Below are 23,714 nucleotides of genomic sequence, written 5' to 3'. Positions count from 1 at the left end.
TGCAGAAAAAGCATCTGACAAAATACAGCATCCTTTCCTGACTAAAACTCTTCAGAGTAAAATCCATCTATGAAGAACCCACAGCGAATATCATCCTCACTGGGGAAAAGAGAGCCTTTCCCTTAAGATCAGGAACACATCAAGGATGCCCACTCTCACCACTATTGTTCAATACAGTACTAGAAGTCCTAGCAACAGCAATCAGACAACAAAAAGAAACAAAAGGTATTCAGATTCGCAAAGAAGAAGTCAAACTCTCTTTCTTCGCAGAGGACATGATACTTTATGTGGAAAACCCAAAAGACTCCACCCCCAAATTACTAGAACTCATACAGCAATTCGGTAATGTGGCAGGATACAAAATCAATGCACAGAAATCAGTTGCTTTCTTATACACTAACAATGCAACTGTAGAAAGAGAAATTAGAGCAATGATTCCATTTACAATAGCACTAAAAACCGTAAGATAACCTGGGAATAAACCTTACCAAAGAGGTTAGGATCTATACTCTAGGAAATACAGAGCACTCATGAAAGAAATTGAAGAAGACACAAAAAGATGAAAAAACATTCCATGCTCATGTATCAGAATAATAAACACTGTTAAAATGTCTATGCTACCCAGGGCAATCTAGACCTTCAATGCCATCCCGATCAAAATTCCAATGACATTTTTCAAAGTGCTGGAACAAACAATCCTAAAATTTGTATGGAATCAGAAAAGAGCCCGAATCGCCAAGGAAATGCTGAAAAAGAAAAAGCTGGGGGCATCACGTTGCCTGATTTCAAGCTATATTACAAAGCAGTGATCACCAAGACAGCATGGTACTGGCACAAAAACAGATGTATACACAATGGAACAGAATAGAGAGCCCAGATATGGACCCTCAATTCTATGGTCAAATAATCTTGGACAAAGCAGGAAAAAATATGCAATGGAAAAAAGACAGTCTCTTCAATAAATGGTGCTGGGAAAACTGGACAGCTATATATAGAAGAATGAAACTCGACCATTTTCTAACATCATACACAAAGATAAGCTCAAAATGGATGAAAGACCTCAATGTGAGACAGGAATCCATCAAAATCCTAGAGAACACAGGCAGTAACCTCTTTGACATCAGCAACAGCAACTTCTTTCAAGATACATCTCCAAAGGCTAGTGAAACAAAAGCAAAAATGAACTTTTGAGAGGTCATCAAAATAAAAAGTTTCTGCACAGCAAAGGAAACCATCAACAAAACAAAGAGGCAACCCACAGAATGGGAGAAGATATTTGCAAATGCCACTACAGATAAAGGGCTGGTATCCAAGATCTATAAAGAACTTCTCAAACTCAACACCCAAAAAAACACATAATCAAGTCAGAAAATGGGCAGAAGACATGAACAGAAACAGACACTTCTCCGAAGAAGACATACAAATGGCTAACAGACACATGAAAAAAATGTTTATCATCATTAGTCATCAGGGAAATTCAAATCCAAACCACACTGAGATACCACCTTACACCATTAGAATCGCAAAAATTGACAAGGCAAGAAACAACAAATGTTGGCGAGGTTGTGCAGAAAGGGGAACCCTCTTACACTGTTGGTGGGAATGCAAATCGGTACAGCCACTTTGGAAAACAGGGTGGAGGTGCCTCAAAAAATTAAATATAGAGCTACCCTATGACCCAGCAATTGCACTCCTGGGTATTTACCCCAAAGACACAGATGTAGTGAAAAGAAGGGCCATATGCACCCCAACGTTCATAGCAGCAATGTCCGCAGTGGCCAAACGGTGGAAAGAGCTGAGATGCCCTTCTACAGATGAATGGATAAAGAAGATGTGGTCCATATATACGATGGAATATTACTCGGTCATCAGAAAGGATGAATACCCAACTTTTACATCAACATGGATGGGACTGGAGGAGATTATGCTAAGTGAAATAAGTCAAGCAGAGAAAGTCAACTATCATATGGTTTCACTTATTTGTGGAACGTAAGGAATAGCATGGAGGACATTAGGAGAAGGAAGGTAAAAATGAAGGGGGGGAATCGGGGGGAGAAATGAACCATGAGAGACTATGGACTCTGAGAAACAAACTGAGGGTTTTAGAGGGGACGGGGGCGGGGGGGATGGGTTAGCCTGGTGATGGGTATTAAGGAGGGCATGTACTGCATGGAGCACTGGGTGTTATACGAAAACAATGAATCGTGGATCACTACATCAAAAACTAATGATGCACTGTATGGTGACTAACATAACGTAATAAAATAAAATTAAAAAAAAAAAAAAAGAAACCAAATTGTTAAATGGGCAAATGATTCAAGAATACATTTCTCCAAAGATATATACAGATGGCAAATAAGCATATGAAAAGATTCTCAACATAATCAGTCACTAGGTAAATGTCAAGAAAACACAGATGCCACTACACAGCTATGTGAATGCCCAAAATTAAAATAACAATACCAAGTTTTGACAAAGATGTGGAGCATCTGGAACCCTCATACCCTGCTGGTGGGAATGTGAATGATATAGCCAGTTTGGAAAACAGTTTTTGAGTTCTGTAAAAAGCTAAATATACACCGTATCCTATAACCCAGCCTTTCCAGTGCTAAGTATTTATCTAAAAGAAATGAAAGACTTGTCATGAGTGTTCACACTCATTTTACTTGTATTTGTCAAAACTGGAGACTACTCAAATGTCTTTCAGTAGGTGAATTGTTAAATTGTGGTATCTATATAATGGAATACTATTCAGCAATAAAAAGAAATGAACTATGATACACACAACATTATGGATGAAATTCAAAATAACTGTGTTGAGTGAAAGAATCTGGTATATATTCTGTATTGTTCAATTTATATTAATTCTAGAAAATGTGAACAAATCTATAATGATAGAAAGCAGATCAGTGGTTACCTGGGTATAGAGAGGAGGAGGAGAGGGGCATAAGACAGGGAGGGACAGGAGATAGGGATTATAATAAGGTACAAGGAAACTTTGAGGTTATAGGTATGCTTGGTATTTGGATTGTGGCAATGGTTTCATAGTTGTGTACATATATCAAAACTTTATACATTTTATGCTTTAAATATGTGTAGTCTAGGGGCGCCTGGGTGGCTTAGTCAGTTAAGCGTCTGCCTTTGGCTCAGGTCATGATCCCAAGGTCCTGGGATAAGCCCCACGTTGGGCTCCCTGCTCAGCGGGGAGTCTGCTTCTCTCTCTGCCCCCCTTCACCCCTGTTCATGTTCACTCACTCTCTCTTGTTCTTTCTCTCAAATAAATAAAATCTTAAATAAAGAAATATGTGTAGTCAATTATATTTTGATTATATATCTCATAATTATCCCTTAACTATTATACTGTAATACCTTATACCATATGTTTATGTTATACCATATTTATAGCTTATATAATAGTTCCCCTTAAAGACAAAAGCACTGAGTTAGGTATAAAGTACAAGTCCAGATACATGGTTGTATTTAGAAACAAAATAAAATGCCAGGAATGTTAAAAATAAAAGAATAAAAAAGATAAATCAGGAAAAAAATTTTTGTATTCTTACCTCTAGACATTCACATAAAATTAATAACCATTGCATTAAAGACGTGAATGTTCCCTGAATTTATATGGAATTTCTACAATCAGTAACAGAAACAACCCAAATGAAAAGCAGGGAAACTCTTTGAACAGACAAATCACTGAAGAGTCAATACCAATGGCCAAACAACATAGGAAAAGATACTCCTGCTCCCTGAAAAGCAAAGCCCCTCTGAGGTTTCACTGCAAAGGGAAGAGATGAGTGGAAAATGAGGTCTGACAATACCTAGTATTGGTAAGGATGTGGAACAAGAACCTCTAGGCTACCCATGCCTAACGACCAGCTACTGTGCTCCTAGGTATGCATCCTGGAGAAACTTGCCCTTGTTTCCACGGAAGTAACAAAAATATATAGTGGCATTATTTAAAAGCCAAAAATTGGAAATAAATGTCCAAAAGAAGGGAACTGATAATTCAGCTGCATTTAAATAGAAATATTCATATAAGGGAATCAATATAAGTTTTTAAAAGTATAAACTAAATCTACACATTTTAACACGATTCTCACATAAAGTCAGTAAAAAAGCATTTTCCAGAAAGATGTATATAGTATACAATACTATATACAAGGAAGTTTATAAACATGCAAAACAACCCTACATGGTTGAAGGAATCATCGGATGGGAAAAAAAGGATTAAGGCACAATGAGAATGCTAATGCAGAAACTGGATTCTCAGGTGCGGTGGAGAAGCAGGACGCACCAGGGAAGGTGCAGGGACTGTTTTCTGGTCTTTAAGGTCTGTTTCTTAGACCACAGGGAAGGTACACAACAGGCACTCATCATACAATTCTACACATCCTGTTGTAATCTTAAATAATCCATCATAAAAGAAACAAGGTTATGGGGATTTAGGGGGTAGAACCGATGCACTAAGAAGTTACCAGGTTAAGAACAGAAACTGGACAGTGTCTCCCAAGGGCAGCAGACTTAGTCTCTGAGGGCAAATGCTATGCAGAATATTAGGCCAACCAACAAAAGCCCAAGAACGGGGAGATCAGAGAACTAGAAAAGGTGCTGGAAAAGAGATACCAGTGGAGAGTGGAATGAGGCTGCCAGGGAAGCCCTCTCTGGGTGAGCGGGATGGCATGGAAGGGAGGCCTGGAGAAAAGCCCTCCCCAGAAGTTCATGGGCTCTCCTTCCTCATCTGCTGAGCGCCTCATGGCCCAGTCTCCTCATCTGCCCACTGCTTCCCACTCACCTGGACAAAGGTCCAGAAGACATTCACTCTCCTCTCTCCAGGGCTCATCCCCTTGCTCCAGCTGTGTGATGAGTTTGGGTTTGGAAAAGGCAATTCCTACTCAAAGGGAAAGAAACCAAGGGGACCCTGGGTTAGTGATTTAAGAGGTATGGCAGAACTCAGTCAACAGGCGAATGCAATAACCCAAAAGGGGGCAGGGAAGCAGAGGGTGCGCAAAGGCTCTCTGAGTGCTGAGAAATGATGACTAAAGGGAGGGGGGATCCCGGACCTAAAGGCAGTACACTAATTCTCCTCTGTGGTTAAGTGAATACTAGTATTCCCAAGTTTGAGGTAAAATCACTTTGGAGGATGGGCCCAGCCTCAGAAAAGGCCTGGCAATTCAGTGTCAGACCATACCCTCCCAAAGACATCTTTACTCTTTCAACTCTACAGAATCCACACATTCTCTGGGGGCATAGAGAAAATACTATTTTTCTTTCTGAGCCAAAAGCATGGTGGCTGTTACATAAAATCTTAAGGTGCCCACAGGCAGTCTGAGACCTGAGACAAGCCGTCCTTACCCAGTGACACCAAGTGGCTGTAGTTCTCCAGCATTACATCCCGATACAGGGTCCTCTGAGCAGGACTCAGTAACTTCCACTCCTTCTGGGTGAAGGCCACAGCCACATCCCTGAAGGCCATTAATGCCTGAAACACAAACACATTCCTGCTCACCCAGAAGCCAGCCACATGCACTAGTCAACCTAACCTAAGCCACTAACCAGGGCCAAATCAGGAAGAATGCTGGTGTGGGGGCACCTTGGTGAGATTCACGGATCCTGCTTTTAACCCAAACTCTAGTGCCATGTGTTCAAGACTATTAATCCCCTTCTCATGTTGCTCATGGATCTAATGAGGGGTCCTCTCCTTTCTTCTCTTGATCTTATGTCTATGATGCTGTCAAAAACACAGTTCTGATTACCTATAGAGTAAGTCTTGAAATCAGCTAGACCGATTCCTCCCACCTTATTCTTCATTTTAAAGGTTATTTTAGCTACTCTAAGACATGTCCTTTCCATATAAATTTTAGAATCTTAATATGTATCTACCAGAAAAACCTTAGAATTTTGATAAGATTTGCATTAAACCTTTATATCAATTTGAGGAGACCTAACATCTTTACTATGTTAACTCTTCAAATCCACGAACATGGTATGTCTCTCCATTTACTGAGATGTTCTCTAATTTCTTTCATCAGCATTTTGTGGTTTTCAGCATACAAATCCATATATGTTTTTTTTAGATTGACACCTAAGAACTTCTTTAAGTACTTCTAATGGTATTATATTTTTAATTTCAGCGACACTGTGTTCATTGCTAGGACATAGAGATACAACTGTCTCTATGTTTATCTTAAATCCTGCAGCCTGGCTGAACTCACTTAGTTCTATGATTTTTTTCCCTCCTAGATTCCTTGAGATTTTCTACATAGACAAGCATGGCATCTGCATATAGGAACAGATTTATTTCTTCCCTTATATAAATCTGTATGCATTCTCTTTCCTCTTCTTGCTTTATTACATTACTTCCAGCATAATAAAGAAAGTGGTGAAAGCAGACATCCTTGCTTTATTCTTGACATAAGGAGGAATCCTAGCATTATGTCTCACAGCATTAAGAATACTATTCCAAAATGAGATGCCATGCCATACCCACTGGGATAGCTATTACCAAAGGAAAGGGAAAGAACAAGTTCTGGCAGGGTTTGGGGAGACACTGGAACCTTTGTGCATTTTTGGTGGGAAATGTAAAATGGTGTCGTTTCTGTGGAAGAGTCCACCAGCTCCTCAAACATTAAATGTACAACTGACCCTATGACCCAGCAATTCCACTCCTAGCCATCTACCACTTTATACTTGTACACCAACGTCCTTAATGGCATTATTCACAATAGCTCAAATGTCCCTCAACAGATAAAGAAAATGTGCTTTTATTCAGCCATAAAAAGCAAGGAAATTCTGATACATTCTACATCGAGGATTAGCCTTGAAAATATTACCTAATTGAAATATGCCAGTCACAGGACAAAAAGTGTTTGATTTCACTTATAGCTGGTACACAGACCTTAGAGACAAAGTAAAATAGAGGTTACCAAGAGCTGGGAGGAGTGGGGAATGAGTCAGTTTTTAATGGACAGAGTTTCAGTTTGCGAAGATGAAATAGTGCTGGAGATGGAAAATGGGGATGGTTTCACAACAGTGTGAATGTACTTAATACCACTGAACTGTACATTTAAAATTGGTTAAAACACTAAATTTTATGTTATGTATACATCAACAATAAAAAAAAATGTTAGATAAGTGGCCAAGAAAGGCCTGACTGAGGAAAAAAAAAATTTATAGTTTTTTTTTGGTAGATGTCCCTACTCAAATAGAATTCCCCTGCATTCCTTTTGTTCTAAGACTTTTTTTTCCACCATGGTTATTGAATTCTGTGAGATAAATGCTTTTATTGCATCAACTGATACAATCATGTGGTTTTTCTTTTTAGTCTGTTAATATGGTGGATTACACTGTTTCAAATATGGAACTAGTCTTACATTCCTAAAGTAATTGTACTTGGTAACAGCACATAATTATTTTGATATCAATGTAATACCTTCTCCATAGAACGAATTGGGAAGTGTTTCCTCTTCTATTTTCTGGAAGAAATCATGTAGCACTGGTGTTAAGTCTTCTTTAAAGATCTGGCAGAATTCCACAGTAAAAACATCTGGGCCTATAGAGTTCTTCTGTAGGAATTTTTAGATTGCAAAGTAGACTTCATGATAGTTACAGAGCTGTTCAAATTACTCCAAATTGGGTGGGTTTTGGTAGTTTGTGTTTTTCAAGGAAGCAGTTCATTTCGTCTAAGTTGTGAGATTTATGGGTGAATATTCTTTTGGTGGTTTCAGAGTACGTAGTGATAGCATTTCATTCTCTCTTTTTTTTAAGATTTTATTTATTTGAGAGAAAGAGAGAGCATGAGATGGGGGAGAAGCAGACTCCCTGCTGAGCAGGGAGCCCAACACGGGACTCGATCCTGGGACTCTGGGATCATGACCTGAGCCAAAGGCAGACGCTTAACCGACTGAGCCACCCAGGCGGCCCTTTGTTTCGTTCTTGATATGGTGATTTGTGTCTACTCTTTTTTTTCTTAGTATTGTTAGAGGTTGTTTCAATGTTATTGTTTTCAGAAGAGTAGTTCTTTAACTGATTTTCTCTATTTTCAGTTTCACTGATTTCTGCTTTTATCACTATTATTTCCTTCTATTTGTTTCCTCTGGGTTTATTTTGCTCTTATTTTTCTAGATTCCTGAGGTAGAAGCTTATTGACTTGAGACTCTTCCTCTTTTCTAATACATATATTCAGTGCCACAGGTTTTCCTCTCAGGACTGCTTTTGCTGTATTCCACATACTTTGATATACTGTATTTTCTTCTCCATTCTCTTTCATGTATGTTTTTATTTCCCTTGAAACTTCATTTTTGATGCATGGATTATTTAAAAGCGTGTACTTTATTTTGTAAGTGTTTATAGACTTTTCTGTCAACTTTCTCTTACTGATTTCAATTTTGATTCCACTGTGGTCAGAGAACACACCTCGTATCAGTTCTTTACTTTTGTTAAGGTAAACAAATTCTTATGTTTTATGGCCCAGGATATGTCTATCTTGGTGTATGTTTTTGTGAGCATCTGAAAAGAATATGTATTCTGCTATTGTTGGGTAAAGTGTTCTGTAAAGATTAGATTCTGTGGTTGATGGTAATGACAGACTCTTACTGATTTGGGGTCTAGTATTTCCATCATTGTGAGATGGGTGTTGAAGTCTCCCAGTTGTTGATTTGTCTATTTCTCTTCACATATGGTGAAACTGTTATGTGATGCATACATATTAAGGATCACTGTCTTCCTGGAATTGACCATTTATCACCCTGTGTCTGGTAACTTTCCTTGCTCTGAAATCTGCCTTACTTGATTTAATAAAGCCACTCCAGCTTTCCTTTGATTAATGTTTGCATGTTTCTTTTTATCCTTTTAACTTGCCTATGTGATAATATCTGAAGTTTCATTTAGACAGAATATAGGGTTTGTTGTGTGTGTGTTTTTTTTTTTTCTTAGTCTACTATGCCAGTCTGTCTCTTTTGGTTGGTGTATTTAGATCATTTTCTTTTTGCTTCGTTTTCTTTTACTGACTTCTTTTGGGTTACTTGGACTTTTTTTTTTTTTTATAATTCTATTTTGATTTATCCAGTGCTTTCTGTGTATTTCTTTGTATAGCATTGTGTGTGTGTGTGTGTGTGTGTGTGTGTAAAGCGATAGAAGTTTATTAAATGAAGATACAGAAAAAGCTCTCAAGAGTGAGAGGGGTCCTGACAGGGTTGCCAACGAGGGCCTTTAGGCTTGGTCTTTTATAGAAAGCTAACCAGGGAACTTAAATCCTTTGAACATTTCTACTGATATCACCATTGAGCAAGGACTAGTGATAACACCTTCAATGGCTTACTTTCTTTTTAGGGTCTGGTTATTCTTTGTTGTTCATAGGTGATTATCATAAAAAAGACACCCACCCCCCATGCCTACGGCAGCGAGGTCCTAGGGCAGGGTGGTCCAGTTTATTCCTTATCTCTGGTTTTCCCACACCTCCACATTTTTGGGATTTCTGTGTTTGTACAGCATTTTTAGTGGTTACTCTAGGAGCTACATTATGTACACATAACTAATCAGTCTACTGGTATCATCATTTTCCAGCTTAATGAAGTATAGAAACTTTACCTCCCATTACATCCTCTTGCCCTTCTGGTAATTTTAAGTAGTTCCGTTCTACATATTTAGAATCACATCATACTGTGTAATAATTTTTGCTTCAACCATCAAAATTAGTTTGGAAAATTCATGTGTAAGAAGAGTGCCTCCTATATTTACCCCTATTTTTCCTGTGTTTTCTTTCTTCCTGATTGTGTCAGGGGTCCCCAAGACCACCCCCAGGTTTGATATTCACTAGGACTTGTAAGACTCATCATATAGTTTTGTACACACGGCTACAAAGGGATACAAAGCAAAAGAGAAATGGTACGAGACAAAGTCCAAAGGAAACCAGGAACAAGCTCCCAAGAATCCTCTCCCAGTAGAGTAACAACACGACCCACTTAACTCCACCACCAAGGACTTGTGATAACATGTGTTATATGTTGTCTAACAAGGAAGCTCATTAGAGGCTCAGTGCCCAACTTTTTTAGTGGGGACTGGTCACACAGGCACTTTCAGCATAAACCCTAGTTTGCACACTTTTAGGCACAGTGAACCATTCTTATCAGTTCTGAGAATGGTGCTAACCCTCCAGAAATGCAAGATCCCAATGTCAGCCAAAGGATAATCTTGCAAACAGGATTTCCTAAGAATAGCAGTCTCAAGCCTATTATGTTAACTCTTTACTGCACACAGATGCTCCAAGGTTCCCTCTTTTATTGTTTCCTTGTTTATAAAATTGACTCTGTCCACGCTCCTGGAGACAAATTCTGTTTTTCTCCATCTGAGAATGTCCAGATTTTCCCTTCATTCCTGAATGATATTTTTATTTGGTACAGGACTTGGGATTGACAGTTCCTTTCTTCCAGCACCTAAAGAACATCACACCACTTCCATCTAACTTCTGTGGTTTTTGATGAGACATTTACTACCATTCCAATAGCTTTTTCCTTATAAGAAATGCATTTTCTTTGGCTGCTTTCAAGATGTTTCCTTCATTTTGGGTTTGTCATGTTTGGCATATGTTCAAGCTTTTTGAATCTGTAGGTTTACATCTCTTGCCAAATTTGGGAAGTTTTCAGCCATTAATTCTTCTAATATTTTTTCAGCCTCTGCCTACCTTCACTTCTTTTTCCAGAACTACAATGACACAAATGTTAGATATTTTGTTATATTCCCACAGTTTTTGAGGCTCTGTTCATTATTTTTTCCCAGTATATTTTCTCCCTGTTGTGCAGATTGGCTAATTTCTATTGTTTTATCTTCTAGTTCACTGATTTTTCTGTTACCTCTAACCTGCTAGTAAGCCCATCTACTGAGCTTTATCTTTCAGGTATGTATTTTTCAGTTCTGAAATTTCCATATACTTATTCACTGTATCTCTTATTTCTTCAGAGACTTTCTAATTTTTCATTTATTTCACATGTTCTTTTAGTGTGGATGTCCAGTTGTCCAAGCACCATTGTATGGACTGTCCTTTTCCAGTTGAATGGTCTTGGCACCCTTGTCAAAAATCAATTGACCATATATGTGAGGCTTTTTTCTCAGGCTCTCAGTTCTATTCCATTGATCTATGTATTTATTCTTATGTCAGTGAGAACCTCTGTTGCCATTGTTTGTAGCTTGGTACTAAGTACTGAAATCAGGCAGTGTGACTCCTCCAAACTTGTTGTTTTGTAAGACTCAAGATCCTATGATATTCCGAATGAATTTTAGGATAGTCTCTTCTATTTCTGTAAAAAAAAAAAAAAAAAAAAAAGGCATGAAAGGTATTTTGATGGGGATTGTTTTGAATCTATAGATCACTTTGGGTAGTACTGTCATCTTAGCAATACTAAGTCTTCCAGTCTATAAGCATGCAAAGTCTTTCCATATACTTAGGTCTTCTTTAATTTCCGCAATATTTTATAGTTGTCAGTGAGCAAGTCTTTTGCCTCCTTGGTTAATTTATTGCTGAGTGTTTTATTCTTTTAGATGCTATTATAAATTGGAATTTTATTGGAATTTATTCTTTGGGTTTTATTTTATTGGAACTTAAAAATATATATGTTTCCTGTTTGGATAGTTTTTGAAAATGTACTGAAATAAAACTGACTTTTTCTATGTTGATTTTGTATCCTGCAACTTTGCTAAATTTATTTCTTAGCTCTGACATTTTTTTATGTGTGTGGATTTTAAGGTTTTATGGATATGAGAGAATGTCTTCAGTGAAGAGATCATTTTACTTCTTTTCCAATAGGATGTCTTTTCTTTTTCTGCCTAATTATCCTAGCTAGAACTGCCAGTACCGTGTTGAACAGAAGTGGCAAAAGCTGACATCCTTATCTCAGATTTCGTGTTCTTCAGAAAAAAAAGCATTCAGTCTTTCACCACTAACACTGATGTTAGTGTGGATTTTTCATATATGACCTTAATCATGTTGGGAAGTTCCCTTCTATTCTTAGTTTGCTGGGTGTTTTTTCATGAAAGGGGGTTCAGTTTTGTCACATGCTTTTTCTGCATTAGTTGAGATAATCATATGGTTTCATCCTGCATTCTCCTAATGTGGTATGTTACAGAATTGATTTTAATATGTTGAAACATTCTTGCATTCTGGGAGTAAATCTCACTTGCTTAAGAAGTACACGCTTTTAATACGCTGAATTAGCTTTGGGCATATTTTGGTGAAGATTTTTGCATCTTGTGCTCATAAGGGATATTAGCCTGTAATTTTCTTTTCTTGCAGTGTCTTTGTCTGAGACCTCTAGTATCAAAGTAATGCTGTCCTCATAGAATGAGTTAGGAAGTGTCTTAATATTTCAGAATAGAGAAAGATTTTGTTAACTCTTCTTTATATGTTTGGTAGAATTAACAAGTAAATCCATCTGGTTGTGAGCTGTTCTATGTTGGGAGAGTTTTTTTATTGATTTAATATCTACAGTATTCCTAGGTCTATTCAGAATTTCTGTTCTTTCCTGAGTCAGTTTAGATAAATTGTGCGTTTCTAGAAACTTATCCATTTCACCTTGGGTAGCCAATTTGTTGGCATACAGCTGTTCTCTTGCGCTAGCATTCCCTTATCACCCTTCTTACTTTAAAAAAAAAAAAAAGGACAGTAATGTCTCCAAGTTCATTTCTGATTTTAGTAATTTGAGTTTTTTGTTAGTCAATCTAGATAAGGGTTTGTCAATTTTGTTGATCTTTTTAAGGAACCAGCTTTAAGTTTTGTTGATTTCTCTATCATTTTTCTGTTCTCTATTTTAGCTCATCTTTGCTCTAACCTTTATTATTTCCTTCCTTCTTCTAGCTTGGGTTGTTTGCTCTTCTTAAATTGTGTAATTAGGTTGCTGATTTTAGATCTCTTTTTTACATCATGCATCTATAGCTATGAAATTCCCTCTAAGCATTGCTTTTGCTGTATCCCATAATTTTAGTATGTCTAGTTTTCACTTCCATTTGTCTCAATGTATTTCCTACTTTCTCTTGTGATTTTTCTTCTTTGATAGAATGGTTGTTTGAGTGTGCTACTTAATTTCCACATATTTGTGAATTTTCCAGAGTTCCTTCTGCTGTTTACTTCTAGTTTTCATTCCACTGTTATCAGAAGTTACTTTGTATCATTTCAATCATTTCAAATTCATTAAGACTTACTTGTGGCCTAATATAGGGTCTATCCTAGAAAATGTTTTAGGGGCGCCTGAGTGGCTCAGTCGTTAAGCGTCTGCCTTCGGCTCAGGTCGTGATTTCAGGGTCCTGGGATCGAGCCCCGCATTGGGCTCCCTGCTCCATGGGAAGCCTGCTTCTCCCTCTCCCACTCCCCCTGCTTGTGTTCCCTCTCTCACTGTGTCTCTCTCTGTCAAATAAATAAATAAAATCTTTAAAAAAAAAAGAAAATGTTTTAGGCACACTTGGGTGAAATATATATTTTGCTGTTGTTGGGCAGTGGTATGTGTGTGAGGGGTGTGTGTGTGTGTGTGTGTGTGTGTGTGTGTGTTTATTAGTTGCAGCTGATATATAGTATAGTTCAAGTTGTCTATTTCCTTTGCTCTCCTGTCTGGCTGCTCTATCCATTATAGAAAGTTGGGTATTGAAGTCTATACCCATTATTGTAGAACAAGTTTTTCTCTTCAAATCTGCCCATTTTTACTCCATGTATGTTGGTACTATACTGCTAGGTATGTACATATTTATAATTGTTATATCTTCTCTCCATAGTAAACCTGTTTTCAACATATGATATCCTTCTTAATCTTTTGTGACTTTTTAAAAATTGAAATATAATTGACATGCAGTATCCTCTTAGTTTCAGGTGTACATCATAGTGATTCAATATTTTTATACATTACAAATATATCCCCACAATATCTAGTTACCATCTGTCACCAAAGTTATTACAGTATTGCTGACTATATTCCCTCTGCTATAGATTGCATCCCTGTGACTTATTTTATAATTGGAAATTTGTACCTCTTAATCCCCCCTTCACCTCTTTGGCCCACTCCTCAGCTCCTCCCCACTTGGGTAACTAATAGTTTCCTGTATCCATGAGCCTGTTTCTGTTTTGTTGTGTTTGTTTTTCAGATTCCACATACAAGTAAAATTGTACAGTATCTGTCTTTAACTTATTTCACTTGGCATAATACCCTCTAGGTCACCTCACCCATGTTGCCACAAACAGCAAGATCTCACTCTTTTCTTTATGGCTGAGTAATATTCCTGTGTGTGTGTGTGTGTGTGTGTGTGTGTGTGTGTGTGTGTGTGTACACTTCTTTATCCATTCATCTATTGATGGGCACTTAAGGTGCCTTCATACCTTGGCTTTTGTAAATAATGGTGCAATGAACAGAAGGGTGCATATATGCCTTTGAATGGGTGTTTTTGTTTTATATGGATAAATACTAGAAGTGGAATTGATGGACTGTGTGGTAGTTCTATTTTTACCTTTATGAGAAGTCTCCATACTGTTTTCCACAGTGGCTGTTTTCATTCCCACCAATAGTGCATGACACTTGTTATTTTTGATAAAAGCCAATCTGACTGGTGCAAAGTAATATCTCATTATGATTTTTTATTTTTATTTTTTTTTTAAAAAGATTATTTATTTATTTACTTACTTACTTACTTATTTAAGAAAGAGAGAGCACAAGAAGGGGTAGGGCCAGAGGGAGAAGCAGACTCCCTGCCGAGCAGGGAGCCCGATGCAGGACTCGATCCCAGGACTCCAGGATCATGACCTGAGCTGAAGGCAGTCGCTTAACCAACTGAGCCACCCAGGCACCCTCATTATGATTTTTTAAAAAGATTTATTTATTTTAGAGAAAGGGAGAGCATGCATGCAAGCGGAGGGAGGAGAAGAGGAAAAGAGAGAGAACCTCAAGCAGACTCCATGCTGAGTGCTCTAGTATTCACGTTTCTTACAGTTTAGAGTTACTGTCTAGTGTCCTTTCATTTCAGACTGAAGCATTTTTTTGTAGAGCAGGTCTACTGTTAATGAGCTCTCTCCGTTTTTTTTAAGTCTGGAAACCTCTTAATTTCTCCTTCACTCTTGAAGGATAATTTGCTGGATATAGAAATCTTAGTTGAGGGGCGCCTGGGTGGCTCAGTCATTAAGCGTCTGCCTTCGACTCAGGTCATGATTCCAGGGTGCTGGGATCGAGTCCCGCATCAGGCTCCCCGCTCCGCGGGAAGCCTGCTTCTCCCTCTCCCACTCCCCCTGCTTGTGTTCCCTCTCTGGCTGTCTTTCTCTCTGTCAAATAAATAAAACCTTTAAAAAAAAAAAAAAAAGAAATCTTAGTTGACAGTTTTTCTTCCGAAACCTTATATATGTCATCCTACTGACTGGTGGTCTCCATGGTTTCTGATGAGAAATCAGCTCTTAATCTTATTGAGGATTCCTTCCTTGTAGGTAACAAATACCTTCTTGCTGCTTTCAAAATTCTGTCTTGGTGTAGGGGTTTTGATAATTTTGACTATATGTCTGGGTGTGGATCTTTTTGAGTTTATCCTACTTAGAGTTTACTAAGCTTCTTTGACACATAGATTTGCGGGGGGCGGGGGTTAAAATCATATTTGAGGAGTTTCTGGATATTTCTTAAATTCTTCTCTCCCTCCTTTCCCTCTGCAATTCCCACTATGTATATGTAAGTACATCCGTTGGTGTCTCACAGGTCTCTTAAGTTCTGTGCATTTTTCAGTGTTCTTTTTTTTCTGCTCCTCAGAGTGGATAATCTCAGTTGAAGTATTTTCAAATTCACTGACTATTTTGCCTACCTAAATATGCTGTTAAACCCCCATACCAAGTTTTTCACTTCAGTTGTTGTACTTTACAGCTCCAGAAGTTCTGTATGACTCCTTTTTATAATCTCCTCATTGATATTCTCTATCTCTTCAAACATTGTTGGCCTACTTCCTTTAGTTCCATGTTCATGGTTTCCTTTAGCTCTTTGTGTGTATTTAATATAGTTGATAGGCAGGCAGTTTAAAATGCTGCAGCACTCTTCTGCCATAAAGTAGGAGCTTCTTTCTTCACCAAATTTTCCACTTTGACTAGGTTCCAAAGTTTGACAAAAGGTAATTCTGGCAGATTTTAGCAGCTCATTAGTTGTTTTGCGGCAAGCACAGAGCCATGTATTTCCCTCCATCATTTTGATGTCACAATGCAATTTCTTCTTTGACGCAAGGATCAGTGAAGAAATGTGCTGTTTAGTTTCTAAATATTTGAGACTTACTTAGGTAACTTATTATTGGTTTCTAATTTGACTGGAATCTCAGAATATAAGCTGTATCTTTAAACCCCTTCAAATTCACTAAGTCTCTCTTGCTGAACATACTTGAAAAAATGTATATTCTGCAGTTGCACAGTACAGTGTTCTATAACTACTGATCAAGATGATGTAGTTGCTGGTTTTCTTTAGATCATATATGTCTTTACTGACTTTTTACCTACTTGTTCTATCAATTGCTCAGAGGGGATTAAATTACCTGTAATAGTATAATTTCCATTTTCTCCCTTTAATTCTGTGAATTATTTTAAAGCTTTGTTATTAGACACATACATACGTTACTGCTATGTCTTCCTGCTAAAGTGACTCTTCTATCATTCTGAAATGGTTTTCTTTCCCCTTGTCTTGAAGTTCATTTCATCTGATATTACGACATTTTCCTTTTCCACATTGAGCATAGTTAAGACAGAGACTTTAAAGTCCTTATCTGATCATTTCAACCACAGGGTAAATTATGGTATGTGAATTATATCTCAAAAAAAATAAAATTTGAAAGATGGCTAAGATTCAGAATAATCAAGAAAAGAGTAGAGGGCTAAGAATCTAAATGAAGCATGTAGGGAGGCAGGGAACACAGATGCCATGAGCAGAGGAAGAGAAGGGAGAAGTCCATGATGTGGGTGAGAAGCACCTGGCAGGAGGGAAAAGTAGCTAGTGGTAGAACAGAAAGCAGAGGTGTTGTAGTATCCTGTGGATGGTTTTGAAAGCAGACAAAAAGAACACAGACACTCTACTACAGAGTTGTAGCTTCTACAATTTAAAATACTCATGTCTTCTCACTTGGTCATATTTTGTGGTGAGAAAAACTGTCAGACTAAAATTCATTTCATGAACAAAATTTCCCACAGAAATAGGTTCTCAAGGGGCACCAGGGTGGCTCATTTGGTTGGGTATCCCACTCTTGATTTCAGCTCAGGTCGTGATTTCAGAGTTGTGGGACTGAGCCCCATATCAGGCTCTGCACTCAGTGGGGAGCCTGCTTGAGAGTCTCTCCCTCTCCTGCTGCCCCTCCCCCGGCTTGGGTATTCTCTCTCTCGCCCTCTCTCTCTCTCAAATAAATAAATCTTAAAAAAAAAAAAAAAAAGAAAGAAAGAAATATGTTCTCAAACATTGGGAACAAGTTAAATTCGTAATGACTGAGAAATAGTGGGATGGGATAGTGAAAATCCATGAATGTTTTTAACCTGCAAAGAGTCATAGATTTGAATGTGAATGTAGGTGGTGTCTTCCATTTTTTTTTATTATTATGTTCAGTTAGCCAACATAAAGTACATCATTAGTTTTTGATGTAGTGTTCAATGATTCATTAAATTGCATATAACACCCAGTGCTCATCACAACACGTGCCCTTCTTAATACCTATCACCTGGTTACCCCCTCCCTCCACCCCCCTCCCTTCTGAAACCCTCAGTTTGTTTCCCCGAGTCCAGAGTCTCTCATGGTTTGTCTCCCTCTCTGATTTCTTCCCATTCAGCTTTCCCTCCCTTCCCCTGTGGTCCTCCATGCTATTCCTTATGTTCCACATATGAGTGAAACCATATGATAATTGTCTTTCTCTGCTTGACTTATTTCACTTAAGCATAATTCCCTCCAGTTCCATCCATGTTGATGCAAATGACAGGTATTCATCTTTTCTGCTGTCTGAGTAATATTCCATTATATATATGAACCACCTCCTCTTTATCCATTCATCTGTTGAAGGACATCTCGGCTCCTTCCACGTTTGGGCTATTGTGGACGTTGCTGTGCAGGTGCCCCTTCTTTTCACTACATCTGTATCTTCGGCATAAATACCTAGTAGTGCAATTGCTGGGTCATAGGGTAGCTCTATTTTTAACTTCTTGAGGCACGTCCATACTGTTTTCCAGAGTGGCTGTACCCACCTGCATTCCCACCAACAGTGTAAGAGGGTTCCCCTTTCTGCACATCCTCACCAACATTTGTTGTTTCCTCTTTTGTTAATTTGCCATTCTAACTGGTGTAAGGTGGTATCTCAATGTGGTTTTGATTTGTATTTCCCCGATGGCTAGTGATGTTGAATATTTTTTCATGTGTCTGTTAGCCATTTGTATGTCTTCTTTGGAGAAGTGTCTGTTCATTTCTTCTGCCCATTTCTTGACTGGATTATTTGTTTTTTAGGTGTTGAGTTTGATAAACTCTTTATAGATTTTGGATACCAGCCCTTCATCTGAAATGTCATTTACAAATATATTCTCTCATTCTGTAGGTTGCCTCTTAGTTTTATTGACTGTTTCCTTTGCTACGCAGAAGCTTTTTATCTTGATGAAGTCCCAAAAGTTCATTTTTGCTTTTGTTTCCCTTGCCTTTAGAGACACGTCTTGAAAGAAGTCTCTGTGGTCAATGTCGAAAAAGCTACTGCCTATGTTCTCCTCTAGGATTTTGATGGATTCCTGGGTTTCTTCATCTTTAAAGATCTGACACTGGGGTAGTCACTAGTTTTAATACAATTTTATCATTAAAATCTATCAAAAATGTGCATAGACCAAAGATATTAAGTTCCAATAACAGGAATAAACGAAATGTCCATCAACTGATGAATGAAAAAACAAAATGTCATATATCCATACAAGAGAATGCTATTCGACCACGAAGAGGAATGAAATATTATTGATTTGGGCTACAACATGAATGAACCTTGAAAATATTATGCTAAGTGAAAGAAAACAGACACAAAAACCACATATTATATGATTCCATTTATATGAAATACCCAGAATAACCAAATTTATAGAGACAGAATATAGATGAGCACTCACCAGAGGTTGGGAGAGGGGAGAAAAGAGAGTGACTCCTAATGGGTGTGGGGTTTCTTTGGGGGTTACAAAAACATTATGGAATTAGATAAGGGCGAGGGTTGCACAACTTTGTGAATATACTAAAATCTACAAACTGTACACTTTAAAATGGTGAATTTTATTGGATGTGAATTATACCTCAATAAAGGAACTTTTAAATGCTTAATTCCAATGATAGGTAAACACCTAAATAAGTTGGGAGTCTTATAAGAATGGAGGCTGTGCTGTGGATATCATTGTTGACCAAATGCTCCTTCACACAGCAGACATTCAAAACGATTTTTTAAGATTAATAATGAAAGAGTGCTAATTTCTTACCAGTTAACAACCTCTAGGTCCAGCCCTGATCTAGGTCACAACCCTAAAGCATATTCCAATTTCTTTTGTATCAGGCCAAACTCCTTCGACATGCCTAAATACCATGTGTATATATGATCAACAATATATTCAATTAAAATATAGGTCAAAAGATTTTATATAATTCAGATCAGATACATACCAAAGTAAAAAAAAAAAAAAAAAAGATATATATCAAAGTATATGGAAATGTAATTTAAAGATTCCTAAAACATGTAATTTCTATGCCTCAAATAACAAAAAGCAAAACAAAAAAACCCCTTTGTTCTTTCATTCTTTCAAAAAAAATTTAAGGGGCGCCTGGGTGGCTCAGTCGTTAAGCGTCTACCTTCGGTTCAGGTCATGATCCCGGGGTCCTGGGATTGAGCCCCGCATCGGGCTCCCTGCTTGGGAAGCCTGCTTCTCCCCCTTCCACCCCCCCTGCTTGTGTTCCCTCTCTCACTGTGTCTCTCTCTGTCAAATAAATAAATAAAATCTTTAAAAAAAAGTTAAGATTGTATGGGGCTCCCGTGCGGCTCAGTTGGTTAAGCATCCAACTCTTGATTTCAGCTCAGGTCATGATCTCAGGGTTGTGGGACTGAGCCCCACATCAGGCTTCATGCTGGGTGTAGAGCCTGCTTAAGATTCTCTCTCTCCCTCTCCCTCTGCCCCTCCTCTAAAAAAAACAAAAAAAAAAAAACAAAAAAAAAAGTTCAGACTGTGGTCCCTTTATGAAACAAGTAGGTTTGGATGCCTGACACTCTTCCAGGTATGGAAACTTCATCTTAAAAAACTAAACCCTTCAGATATTTATGCCCTCACATCAATTTTTCACAAGGAAATGAATAAAAGAAAAAATATATATTGAGAGATACTGGTCACAGACAGGATGAGATACAGGGTGTGCTAAGGATCCCACAGGAAGTGGCAGAGTAGGGACAGAAAAAGTGAGCCAGTGTTACATTCCATTTTGGCCAAGAATACTGCTCTATTAACATCATAAACGGTAAAATGAAACATATAAAAGTTTTCTCTCTTACCTAAGTAACACTCTGAGTTGCATGCACTACACAAACATTTTCCCTCAAAGGTATAAAATATTTGACAACTGAGGGACACACAGCTCTCAATGGCTCTGATAACCAATCATTTTTAACTTGTACAGTAAGAGACAAATATCCACCATATGAGCCCAGTATTAAGATCAAGTTCAGATCTTCTTGTAAAAAAATTCTACACTTGGTATGACAGGCAATTAAAAACTGAATATAACTGACACTATTTTGTGTAACTGATATAAGCAACACAAAAGTATCCCACCTGGTATGTATTTAGGTGGTTAGTAAATGTTAATTTTATCCAATTATGTAAAACTCACATCCTGCCTAATCTTGGGGATTAGAAAATCTTTCCTTTAGGACATATATTCACTCAGTTACAGTTGACCTTTGATCAACACGGGGGTTAGGGCTGCCGACCCACCATACAGTCAAAAATCTGTATAACTTTTCACTCCCCAAAAACTTAACTAATAGCCTACAATTAACCAGAAACTTCACTGATAATAAACAGTCAGTGAACATATATTTTGTATGCTGTGTACTACATACTATATTCCTACAATAAAGCTAGAGAAAAAAAGGTATTATTAAGAAATTCATGAGAAAAATACATTTATAGTACTGTCCCATATTTACTGAAAAAAATTCACATGTAAATGGACGCACACAGTTCAAATCCATGTTGTTCAAGATCAACTATACTGTTTATTTCCTAATCCTTGATTTCAATATGGCGAAATCCTTCTCAAAATCCTTCAAAATCCAGTTTACTCCCAAGTTCAAGCCCACAATCCTCAACCTAGCTTTCCAGATTCTGGCTGAACTGTCCATCCAGGCTCAGAGCAGGTGAAGGCAAAGCCTTCAGGGGCCAGGAAAATAATAAGTGAGTGAATCAGACTCCTCGGCTTATTCTCAGAGAAATTGGCAATCCAGACCTTCAGACATAATCTTCCCATTTCTAAGTGTAGAAAACTCATTTAAATATAAAGTACAGGGGGCGCCTGGGTGGCTCATTCAGTTAAGCATCTGCCTTCGAGCCCTCTGTTGGGCTCTCTGCTCAGCAGGGAGTCTGCTTCTCCCTTTCCATCTGTGCTTTCTCTCACTCTCTCAAGTAAAATAAAATCTTAAAAATATATATATATAGCACAGGACTGGCCAAACTAAACGTACCCACAAGTTACACACAAGCAGACAGCAGGTCAGCATCCTCACCACTACACAGAGAAAACTGATGTGACCAAAGGCCACTGGCTGCTCCAAGCTTTCCAAATGGTGAGGGACAGGCTGCCAGTCACCCAGTTTCTGAGATGCACTAGACTTCCTGTCACACTCCTACTGGAAGTTCTTCAACTTCCCAAGTCCATCAGGGGCAGCTCAGGCAGCTCTGTAAAAAGCTTTCTCCTGAAAGCCTTCCTTCACTTTTTTACGCCTTGGGAATTACTGGGCACATAAGCATGAATGTCCTGTATTTGTATTTTAACTGTGTTGATTACAGTTCACTACTTGGTGAATGCCTAAGTCATGAATGGAACAGAGGAGTCTGAGAAAAGACTCTGGGTAAGATGGGCCACACCTCCAAAATCAGGGCTAGATATGACCTAACACCACGAGGGCAGCTCTAGGACAAGGAAAGGCAATGAGTCCATCCTGCAAGAGCTAGGAAAAAACTTCAGGACTCACCTCATCCCTGGTTGTCAGGAGCCCTGGGGCCATATTCCTGGTCAGCTGAGTGCTCTTCCTAGAGAAGAGTCAAGTTGCAGGGCAGAGCTGGGGAAAGAGAACAGAAGTAAGGGGGCGCTTGGGAGAAGTACCCTTCCATTAGCCTCCCAGTACAGCACGGGTGAGTGGAGATAAGGAAGGCAGGTTGCAGGGGGCATCAGAGCTGCCCATTCTTAACCAGTGTCCAAAAAGAAAAAAAAAAAAAAAAAAGGCCCCCACAGCCAGATCAGCAACAGGCTGTCTCAATCCCCAGTTGAGAATTGAAGCCTTCAGCCCCCTGCAGGTAGATGAGACTTTTCTCACTGTGGGGACTCTATTAAGAGGGAAAAGGCCTCAGAGTACCCAAAGAAGGGCACTCACACTGAGAGCCAAAGTCACCTCGCAGAGGGAAACAGAAACTCCCCATCCACATCTGCCCTGAAGCCAAAGGACAAGTCCCAGGAAATCCAAACAGAAAGAGTGCTACAGATCTCCAACAGAATGTAGATTTGGGGGGGGGGAGGCATGAAGCAGGGTGGGTGCCATCATTGTGGCTGCCCCTCTTACTTAAATGTCCAAGATTGAGTTCCCAAGATTTTAAATGTGACTTGAGATTTAAAAAGGTGCAGTCAGCAAATGGCACAGGTCTTCAACAAGCCAATGTCATGAAGAAATGAAGAGGGGAGACTTTCAGGGGTGCCTGGGTGGCTCAGTCATTAAGCATCTGCCTTCGGCTCGGGTCATGATCCCAGGGTTCTGGGATCGAGCCCCACATCAGGCTCCCTACTCCACGGGAAGCCTGCTTCTCCCTCTCCCACTCCCCCCTGCTTGTGTTCCCTCTCTCACTGTGTCTCTGTCAAATAAATAAATAAAAAATAAAAAATAAAAAAAAGAGGGGAGACTTTCCTTCACACAAAGACTAGATAACCATTCTTCAGATGTGAGTATACGCTTCGCACAAATGAACTAGAAAGTATTTTGGGGATTACAAAGGACAATTCAAGATGAACTAGGTGTTACAGAACTATTGTGAACACTGTTAGCTGTGATCATGATATTCTGCACATGGGGAAAACAAGCTGTTATTAAGAAATGGTGAAGTACTGAGGGATGAAATGACATGTGTGTAATCATTTTAAAATGTGAAACTTTCAATAAGTTAACAGCATAAAAAAGAGAGCACTTGTGGAATAAAAGGGGGCTTTAGAGACCCAGCAACCAAATGCAATGTGTGGACACTGTTTTAGCCATTTTGAGCAATCCAGGAAATAACACTGGCTGGATGTTAGAGAACAGTAAAGAAGTAACATGAATTTTGTCAGGCTCAGGTTAAGAACAGGCTGTGCTGACAACCTCTGCAGATAACTGTGGCTGTGCTTAAAGAAAGAGTGGAAAAGCCACGACTCATACACCCTGCTTAGTGCTGAGAAAGCAGATGCTGACCCTGAAGAACAAGAACAAAGCAAGGATGTCCCCTC

At 38.6% G+C, this 23,714-nt stretch overlaps 1 protein-coding gene across 1 annotated transcript; it reads right to left on the bottom strand.

Annotated features, from left to right (window-relative positions):
* Positions 1-4,119: 4,119 nt before the first annotated feature.
* LOC116629171 (zinc finger protein 169-like) lies at positions 4,120-22,937 on the bottom strand. The gene is made up of 3 exons (XM_032399470.1): positions 22,219-22,937; positions 5,359-5,485; positions 4,120-4,894 (listed from the first exon to the last, which is right to left on the bottom strand). Exons 1-3 carry the CDS (start codon positions 22,249-22,251, stop codon positions 4,773-4,775), a joined length of 282 nt encoding a protein of 93 aa, XP_032255361.1. The 5' UTR covers positions 22,252-22,937; the 3' UTR covers positions 4,120-4,772.
* Positions 22,938-23,714: the final 777 nt, after the last annotated feature.

Source organism: Phoca vitulina, unplaced genomic scaffold, assembly GCF_004348235.1.
Source record: "Phoca vitulina isolate PV1807 unplaced genomic scaffold, GSC_HSeal_1.0 scaffold335, whole genome shotgun sequence".
Taxonomy (NCBI): Eukaryota; Metazoa; Chordata; class Mammalia; order Carnivora; family Phocidae; genus Phoca; species Phoca vitulina.
Note: the sequence above shows the minus strand (reverse complement) of the source record. Positions and strands in the feature narration are given on the sequence as shown.

Bases quoted from the DNA above. Each gene is read 5' to 3' on its own strand.
- LOC116629171 (XM_032399470.1), bottom strand. From the start codon at position 22,251: ATGGCCCCAGGGCTCCTGACAACCAGGGATGAG. The intron at 5,486-22,218 runs GTGAGTCCTGAA...TTTGTGTTTCAG, and splicing joins TCCTGACAACCAGGGATGAG to GCATTAATGGCCTTCAGGGA. The intron at 4,895-5,358 runs GTAAGGACGGCT...CCCTTTGAGTAG, and splicing joins CAGCCACTTGGTGTCACTGG to GAATTGCCTTTTCCAAACCC.